We start from the raw sequence: 9,967 nt of genomic DNA, 5'->3' as shown, positions 1-9,967 counted from the left end.
TATCCTCACGAATTATTATTTAAAACAAATCAAAAAATGTATGTAAATATTAATAATACTATTTTCATTTAACTAGATGTAGTTAAAACGGACGCTTTTTTCTGTGTAAAAAATAGGAGCATCGTCAGCAGGCTTATTCAAGTGTGTTTGGGGATAAAAAGGGGAGATAAAAGAAGTGGAGTAGGGGCATAAAAGAACCACCCTCCCTATCCATTATCCACAGACACACAACATGCTCATCCCTAGAGTCTTCGCTTCAATTCGCTATTAGCAAGAACTCAAATTCGATGAAATCCGGTCCTTTGTCTCTGGAAAACGGCAGCAGATGGGAAACTTTCCCAAGAACTCGGAGCACCGCCCCAAGGACTTGAACTTTTCCCGTGACATTTTCCACCATTGTAAACAATTGTCGCCAATCCGTTTTTCAGAGCGTCAGAAACTTTTTAGAAATCTATTCAAATAATAGCCAAGCAGGTCCTAATTGGAGGCAAAATGTTTGAGTAGTGTCCAAAACAATCGATAGGTGTCATTGAGGGGGAGGCTAAATTGAAACCCAAGGCAATGGGAAGCAAAAAAATCACTAACGCCGACACGAATCTGGCTATTTTGAAATTGGTTCTTTTTCTTAAGGGAAAACTGAGCCAACTACTTGGAACTTTAACTGGAAAAGTTTTCTGGTTTTTACCAGTTTTTGTTTTGTTTTTCCATCTTTGTTTTCCTTTATTATTCCTCTCATGTTCCACTTCCTTGCGTGCGCTTTGTTCTCTCCACATCCTGCCACTGATTTGCCGCTATTGTGTCATTGTCCAAAATTTTATTATGACCCACAAAAGTAAACGGAAAAAAATAACGAAAAACTTGGCAGTGGTGGTGTGGGTTATTGTCGCATAAAAGAGATTTCGGTCAGCGGCCAGGGAACTTAACGGGAGGCTAATGATAATCGGCTTGGTCAACGACCTGTTTGCCCTGCAAATTAAGGTTTTTTAGGAGCCAGCGGCTTGCCAAATCAGATTGCTAACTTTAATAGAAATCAATAAACAAAAACTATCATGTGGAAACCAATTTGAAAGTTTCAAACTGACAATTTGGTTTCGACAAAGTTGGGTTTCCCAAACTTTTGATTACAACTTTTAATTGATTTGCAATAAATATGGCCAGCTGGCCGAAGTTTTGTTTCAAAAACCGACAACAAAAACACGAAACGTATTTGCCCTAGAATCAACCTAATGCGCCACTTGATTACATAGGCTCCTTGGAGCGTTTTTTTCAAATCACACTGATTTGCATGCGCCGCTTTTTTAATCCAATGTTGTTTGTAGGGAAGACCCAAGTTAAGTATTTGAATACAAACGACACGCCTCCATTAAGTATGCAAACATTTCACGTGTTTTTTTGGCCCCGCTTTTCGTTTGGCCAACAATCAGGCGGCTGCTACTCACAAATTGCGTATGTTCTTCTTCAGCCGACTCAGTCTCCTTTTTTTGATACGATTTGCATTCGCTGGGGGTTTTATTAAAAATTATATAATTTTATTTTTAGCTAGGCAAACGGAACAGGCCGTGAGATAGACGCACACACACGCGCACACATAGACTCGCGGCCCCTTTTTTTTACTCCAAGCACATTTCAGTACCGTTAGGGATCCTTTTAGTCCTACTTTCTTTTGCAACTCTTTCCTTGGCAGCGAGCACGACCAAAAGCTTCGAGCGTTGAAACGCGACTGAGCCTTTGGCAGCGGCTCAACGACGGAGAAAGTGGCTAAAGAGAGAGTGGGAGAAAGAGAGCGGGTGGTGGTGGAGAAGGGGGAGGGGGAGGCGAAGCCAAGCGGCGCCCCAAAATGAACGCGCAAAAAAGAGAGGCAGTGGGTGGGTGGGTGTTGGAGCACGAGGACGCGCGAATTTGTGTCGAAAAGGCGGGCAGAAGAAGCAGCTGACACATATTTGGCTTTGTTTTGGTTGTGGCCCCAACCGGCAACCGCTCTCTCGCGCTTGCGCATTTTACACCCTTCCTCTCTCACTCAATATGTCTTAAACTAGGCATAAATAAAGGCCAAATTCGTAGTTTAAATTCGTAGCTGGTCAGTGTTTTGCTAGCTCTGATTGTGGATCCTCTCCCGATTTTCCCTTTTATTCGTTGGCGTTCATTCTATCGATTATCCTTTGGGCCATGTTTCGGTGAACGCTTTGTTTACGAATTTGAGGGCCATAAGGCATCAATGAAGAAGTGATTGACTGTGTTAGTGAGTGAATGAATGCACGAGAGTAAATGGCACACATACTTACAGTTACACCCAATCCTTCTGTCTCCCTCTCGCATTTAGGTTGAATGACACTGCGCCTACCGCCCCTCCCTTCCGCTTTTTCCCCCGACCCAGTTATTGCATTTCCCGTTTTGTGGCACATGTTTCGCACGTTGTCCTCAATTCCAAACGGGATGCTCTCTCTCTGTGTGTGTGGTGTGTGTTTGTGCTTGGCACGTCATCGTTTTCTAATGCACCTGCAAGCCAGAGGAAGACAGAAAGAGAGCATACCGCTGGGCTTATAACTGGAAATGAGCAAAATGAATAGCTTAACATTCCCCGTTTCTTTTGTTAAGCTTTCCGTTTATTTTGTTCGCCAGTGTAACGTTATTTTCCAATTACCGCCCGAAAGTATGCAATTACAGATAAAACCTGTTTTCAGTGCGATAATCAGTTCCAAGCGATAGTTATTTTAATCGAACGCCGCACACAATTGTTGTTTGCACGCACACACATTTGCCTAAGTAAACAGGCACAACAAAGCGCCGGTAAAAAGTGTAAATAAAAGCAACTAAGAATTGTCAACATAACGCTGACCAGGTTGAATAATTCAGTTAGTGCCGCAAGGGCTTTGTGGACAAGCGGTATTAAAGCGCGGCTTTACGGACTTTGTTCCCACATTCGGCGGCTGGAATTCGCAGCGGGAACAACAACAACTCAGCATCAATATCGCAACTAGATACGGGAAGAGGAAGAACATCTCGGAATGAGCAGCGAAACAGAGGAGAAAAGAGCCAAGGTACGGATGCAGATTGCACTTAGAAAATAGAGGCCAGGTCCAAATTGCCCTTAGGTCCGAAACGCTAAGAAAAAAGTATTGAAGTCTAAAAGTAAATTCTTAACAAGAAAAGAAGCAAACTTTGGTAAGCCAAAGCTTACAGTCATAATATAAATTAATATATAATAAATAAACTTTTAACGAAACATATATATCGAGTTATTTGCTTGTATTGGAAGAAACAACTCTTACATTTCGGATCTTTCCTATGACAGCAAACGATAAAGTTTAAAAAATTAAAATCGAATTTTAAAAAAATATAAATAATCGTCATATATCGGGGCTTATAGTTCATAAAAACAGCGTAGTATAGTATTTTCTCCATCTATTCTTCCCATTGTTGCTATAACAGCTCTATGATATAGTATCACTATATCTTGAAGAACAGTTGCATATGTTAACGAGCAATAAAGTAATTATTTGAATTTGAAAAAAATCATATTACACAAAGTTATTATTTGACAAATTATATTAAGTTTTGTTCTTCATTTTCGTTTTTTTTTCATAGAAAAAATTTAATAATATTTGTGAAAAGATAACTTTATTATATATATATATATTATAAACTTTTTACTAAAATATAATATCCTCTGCAATGTCTTAAAATTACACATGTTTCAATTGTTAATACAAAAATTATTTAATAATATTATTGTTAACTGTGCTCTGCACCGAGGGCAGAACAACAACTAATACAGTTTAACCTCAATATCTCAAATTAACTAACTAAATAGAGAATTAATTTAACTCAAACTACTTTCTGTATTTTTTATGACATTTGCACTTAAAAGCAGGGACCGTAAATATTATAATTTGTATTTTAAAAATAACCATTCAACATTTTTTATATTTTTGTTGAAAAAAAAATCTTAACGGTTAATTTTTAATTAATTTATAAATGTTTAAGATAAGAGTTATTACTCTCATTTTCAAAGGTTTACTCTCAAAATAAAATGCAGGATAAAGCCATATTAAAGTTTTAAAAACATAACTAATAAGTAAATAGTTTTAAAAACATCTATCTAGAAAAATAGTGTGAAAGCAAGATAAGAACCATGGGAAAAAAACGTCGTTCAGTTCTTAATTAGGTCTCTAATAAATTGATATATCGAGTTGGTCAAGTTCAGACTTATGTTTAATCCAAGCGGAAGTTATGTAGGCATTTCTCGCAGTCCACTGTTAATGAAAATTTCGCCCCCCACAATCCCCCCGCCGTCTTCGGATGAATGATACGAACCGATAGATAACAAAACGCTAGTGAGAGAATGAAAAAGATAGAGGGAAATATGAGACCGGCACAATGTGTTCGGTTCCTTAGGATAGCCGATGCAGTCAAGCGTTCAGTTGAGCGTTAGACGCCGTCGCGATCGGTTGTTCGGTGGATCTTGACCAAGAATCGGGAAGCGTAAAGCGGAAAAATGAGTGGCAGCGAAAAGAATGTGCGGCGGCGCGTCATAACGCCGACCAGCGATCCTCCGAATACGGATCCATTGCTCCGGCCTCGTGGCTCCCACCAGTATGAGGTAAGCACCCACTTCGGGTCCTTGATTAGATTGCTCTTAACTTGGGTGTGGCACGAGCTAATCTCCGGCGATCGAAGCAGCCGCAACATGAACATTACCCATGGCTGAATTGCGAAAGAATCGATTAAATTTGGCGGCGTGAGTGCCATACTTATCTGGGAAAGAGCCGTTAATTAACGAACGGTGGATACTCTTGAGATAGCAGCGACCATACTGGCCTAGTTGCACCCTTCGTTTATCTATCTGTCTGGGTTTAGTTTAGTAGAGCAGCCCTCCAACACTAGGAAGCCGACTATGCACCTATAACCATTCGATTTTCGGTGGCAACAAGTTTTGCGACTTTACCCAGTGCTAGGTTGACCAGCGATAAGATAACTGTTGATGGATTAAATCTAGCATTCGACTTGATACATATAGTCGATTCCAATTGTGAAACTGACTCACAACTGCTGTCAGAAGTGAACTTATCTAATTCTGGGTAAAATCCATTTTAGGTGAATGGAGAAACTGTTCCGAAAATATGCTTTTTGTTATGCGGTTTTAGATAAACATTTAAAAATTTGTATAAGGCTGAGTATGTGGAAATACCGAAAAACCAAAAGTTTTTGTTCAAAAAATAATATGGCTTTGATAAACTTGATGTGTCTATGAGTAAGACAAGCTTTGCGGGAATACATATTATAAAAATGGAATTCCAGAGTCTTTGCAGATTTTCTATTACATTTTTATACCCTTGCAGATGGTATTATAATTTCAGTCAGAAGTTTCCAACGCAGTGAAGGAGACATTTCTGAAACTTATTAGTGTAAAGGAGACCAACTGCTCTGCTGCTAGCAAAAATAATTGTTCGTCGTATTTACATTATTTCTAAACCGCTAGAAATCATTTAAATAACCATCAAGGAACATTTTTATCAAAATATTAATGCCTGAAATTGGAGGTGTTATCAAACCAAATTGGTTATAGATTGTGTTTTGAATTCTCGAGTTTTGACTGCGTTCGAATTTAATTTCTCATTGAATTTTATCATTTAGCTTTAACAAGTTGAGTTTTAATTTTGAAAATATAATTGCATTGTTACGCAAAAAGCCATAAAACAGTTGGTTGACAATTCTAACTAGAAAAGAAGATAACTTATAGTTGCTGTTATAAAACCAAATAATAAGTGTATTAAGTTTTTTGGAAAGATGGTTTTCATTATTGCTGCAATGACAGCTATTGGATATAGAACTATTGGGTACATGAGTTATTTGTATTAAGCTTTAATATCAATTTCAGGTCCAGCCCAATGGTTGTGAGCGGGCCTTTGTGCAGCGGAACAAGATCAAGTGGTTCTGGGCGCCCGCCTTCTTCGGATTCTGGTTGCTGCTTTACGTGGCCATCTCAATCCCCGCCTGCCACCGCCTTCCCCGCCCACTGACCATTCAGGATGAGGCCAAGCACCCTGATCAATTCATCGCCGAGCGGGCGGAGAACAATCTACGGGAACTGGTGGGTCTGGGACCCCGAGTGGTGGGCAGCCGGCAAAACGAGATGGCTGCTCTGAAGATGCTGTCCCAAAAGATGCAGAAAATTCGATCGGGCTCTGCCAACGATATTGAGGTGGACGTTCAGGTGGCCTCCGGCAGTTATGTCCACTGGTCGATGGTCAACATGTACCAGAGCATTCAGAATATTGTGGTTAAGATTAGTCCCAAGGGAACCAATAGCACTACTTACCTTCTGGTAAACAGTCACTACGATTCTGTGCCAGCTGGACCTGGTGCTGGAGACGATGGCTCCATGGTGGCCACCATGATGGAGGTCCTGCGTGTGTTGGCCAAGTCGGACAAGCCCTTGAAGAACCCAGTGGTGTTCCTGTTCAACGGAGCCGAGGAAAATCCCCTGCAAGCCTCTCATGCCTTCATCACCCAGCACAAGTGGGCCAAATACTGCAAGTAAGTCACTACTTAAAAGCTCAAATTGTACTTATACATGTTTCTTTTCCTTAAAGAGCCCTAATCAATTTGGACTCCTGCGGTAATGGCGGTCGGGAGATCCTCTTCCAATCGGGTCCCAATCATCCCTGGCTGATGAAGAACTACCGACGTGCCATTAAGCATCCGTATGCCTCTACCATGGGCGAAGAGCTGTTCCAGCACAATTTCATTCCCTCGGACACTGATTTCCGCATCTTCCGTGACCATGGATCGGTTCCCGGATTGGATATGGCTTACACATACAACGGTTTTGTTTACCACACACGGCACGACAGGGCCGAAATCTTTCCTAGGGGAAGTTTCCAGCACACTGGTGACAATCTGCTGTCCCTGGTTCGAGAGATTGCCAACTGCCCGGAGATAGAGGATTCTTCGGTAAAATAATAGTTAATCATTAACCTAAGACTAAACACTAATTTCCTGGTTTCCTTTTTAGAAATACGCCGAAGGACACACCATCTACTTTGATGTAATGGGCTGGTTCCTGGTATTCTACACCGAAACCGAAGGCATTATTCTTAATGTGATTGTGGCCTTGGCAGCCATTGGTATTTGTGGTTTTGCCTTCAAGTTGATGTCGGTCAGCTCGGGAATAAAGCTGGAGAAGATCCTAAAGCGAGTTTTGCACACACTGCTTGTGCAGATTCTATCAGTTATTGTGGCCGCCGTCCTACCAATTCTCCTAGGTCTTTTCATGGATGCAGTGCATTTGCCTCTTTCGTGGTTCACAAACTCCTGGCTCATCCTGGGCCTGTACTTCACCACATTCTTCTTTGGTTTGGCTATAGTTCCCGCTTTGTACTTCCACTGGACCAAGTATGTAAGTATATCCGGCTCAGTTTTCTTAGATGGAAGACTAAAAGAGGATCTTTTACAGGATAAGCTGCCCATTGGCCAGCGGATTCAGCTCTTGCTGCACTGCCACTGCGTCCTTTTGGCCGTCCTCACCCTGGTGTTTACCATCTGTGGAATTCGCTCTGTTTTTGTTCTGATGCTCAGTTGTCTGTTCTACACTATGGGTCTGATCATTAATATAGCCACTAAACTGCACAGCAAGGGTGAGTTGATGAACACTTTCCATAATATATGTTTTTAACAAGTACCTTATTATCTTAAAGATGTGGCCTGGGTCATTCCTCACATTGTCTGCACTGTGCCGCCGTTCGTATTCTTCGCATATTTCTCACACGGATTCTTCACAACCTTTATTCCAATGTTCGGTCGTTTTGGCGAGAACCTTAACCCGGATTTGGCTGTGGCTGTTTTCAGTGTTGCTGTGGGATTCCTGTGCTGCGGTTTTATTATTCCTGTTCTGCAGCTGTTTAACAAATCGAAGACCATTATCTGTGGCCTGATGGGCATCACTTTGTTGTGCTTCATTATTGCAATGACTCCAGTGGGATTCCCCTACCGCCCAGATACCAATGTCCAACGATTCGCAGTGTTGGTAAGGATTCATGATGTTGTTTTACAAGCAGATAGTGTAAAAATGTTTCCTTTTCTTTATTAGCACACTAAACGTACCTTCCACGACGCCGAAAACCATGTGCGCCGTCAGGAATCTGGTTACTTCATTATGCCTCAGGACAGACGCACTTACACAGTTAAAAGTAAGTTGAATTATAATTTAGAGGTTTATTTACTTATATATAAATTTGCTATCTTGCAGATGCTGTTATCAACATGACGCTTGCCCAAAAGATCGGTGCTGACTGCGAGAAGGAAATCAATTGCGGATTGCCCCTGTACAATCAGCGATGGCATAAGACCAGAAAGAACAGCTTGTGGATACCCGCTTCTGAGCCAGTTCTTGGAGAAGATCTGCCTACCGTCATAGTGTTGTCGAAGAAGCAGCTGTCATCTACCAAAATTCGCTATGAAATGCAGCTAAGTGGGCCCAATCACATGGCGCTCTTTATTCAGCCATTGAATGGAGCAACGATGAAGGACTGGTCCTTCCATAAAGTAATGATTAGACACACATTAGATCCAGAATATCATTTTAATATCTTAATAATTATAGGCTCCCTTACGTCTAAACTTTGAGACACCTTACTTTATCTACTTCTCCTGGGGCGTTAATGGAGATCCCCTCAAATTCTGGCTAGAGCTGGAGGTAAGTTTTAATAAACTACTAAAGATGATTTTCTAATGGCTATATTCTAACTCTCTTAGAAACCCAATGGAAATTGGAACTCAACCACTCTGGAGCTTGGTATCGGAGGTCATTGGACCCACCACAAGGACTTGATAACGCCGGACTTTAAAAAGTTCCTTGACAGCTTCCCCAAATATGTGGATGCCACCCCGTGGCCAGCTTCTTTTGAGAGCCGGATCTACTAGGTTAAATTGTAATCAATGTGACCGTGATCTACTAGGCTATTCAGTTATGTAGATTTTTTATACCTAAGTAAAATAAACGCTTGAATGTTGAGACATCTATTCCGAAGTTTATTTTGGTAGATATGGGCAAACTCAATGATTGATTTGCGTCACTCATATGGTCTAAGTACGTATACGTTATACCAATTCAGGTTTATTGGGCTGTTCATTTATCAATAATTAATTATAACTAATCCTATAAGCTATGCGGCACTATCAAAGCATACCGGTTGTAGAGGTCTTAGCGAACCTAAAATTGCGTACGCCTCAGATGTAGAATGTATTTTATACATGATAGGGGAATGTACAATTTACATTTGACTTTCCAGCTGAAGAATGTCGATCTTCTTACTATGAAAGAGTGTGAATGCTCTCGGTGGCCGTAAATAAGATTAGCTGATATTGTTTAAACTTGAATTTTATTACTGTGTCGGGGTATAATCTGCAGTAGATTTATAATTTATAATATCGACAAGGCTTGTGCCTTCTAAAAAAAATGGCGAAACCACCCGAAGTTCCCTGGCAGAGAGAAATTTCACAGTGTCCATTCACCGAAAGTGTGATGTAGACTGATTCAACGGAAGATTGTCAGATTAGGATTTGATAATTTAATATGGGCGAAAGCTTATCAGCGTGAGTAGACGAACATTGTCGATGCTAATCTCTGAAGTGTATTGAAACTAAATAAACGTGGGAGCCAAATTTATTTAGTCACTGATCTTCGTACTGTTTAATCGAATACAGTTTGTCATACAGCACATCCTGCTGAGACACATTTATATGTACTTATCTTAGAAGAGACAATTTATTGGTGACAATTTTATTATTAGGAACAAAGATATAGCTATAGCGCCAGAGAGCAATGACAAACTCATGAAAAAAATCGAGTATACTGTGCGAACCTAAAGTGCTATAAATTAATGGCGGGTTTTTGGGACTTTCCACAAAACGTTTTAATTCATGAAATTTAAAGTGATAATGATTCGTTGTGTACATTAGAGTTTTT

General features: G+C 40.5%; 1 protein-coding gene across 2 annotated transcripts; it reads left to right on the top strand.

Moving 5' to 3' along the window:
• Positions 1–2,808: 2,808 nt before the first annotated feature.
• Positions 2,809–9,021, top strand: LOC108043951 (endoplasmic reticulum metallopeptidase 1). Of its 2 annotated transcripts, none has more exons than XM_044462014.1 (10): positions 2,809–3,038; positions 5,879–6,537; positions 6,594–6,954; positions 7,016–7,399; positions 7,457–7,637; positions 7,698–8,026; positions 8,090–8,189; positions 8,249–8,544; positions 8,603–8,695; positions 8,755–9,021. In XM_044462014.1, the coding sequence occupies exons 1-10, from the start codon at positions 3,006–3,008 to the stop codon at positions 8,920–8,922; spliced, it is 2,604 nt and encodes an 867-aa protein (XP_044317949.1). In that variant the 5' UTR covers positions 2,809–3,005; the 3' UTR covers positions 8,923–9,021. The 2 variants fall into 2 exon arrangements, with proteins under 2 accessions (XP_044317949.1, XP_044317948.1); XM_044462013.1 differs by lacking the exon at positions 2,809–3,038 and adding an exon at positions 4,433–4,600.
• Positions 9,022–9,967: the final 946 nt, after the last annotated feature.

Source organism: Drosophila rhopaloa, unplaced genomic scaffold (assembly GCF_018152115.1).
Source record: "Drosophila rhopaloa isolate 14029-0021.01 unplaced genomic scaffold, ASM1815211v1 contig_115, whole genome shotgun sequence".
NCBI classification, from domain to species: domain Eukaryota; kingdom Metazoa; phylum Arthropoda; class Insecta; order Diptera; family Drosophilidae; genus Drosophila; species Drosophila rhopaloa.
Note: the sequence above shows the minus strand (reverse complement) of the source record. Positions and strands in the feature narration are given on the sequence as shown.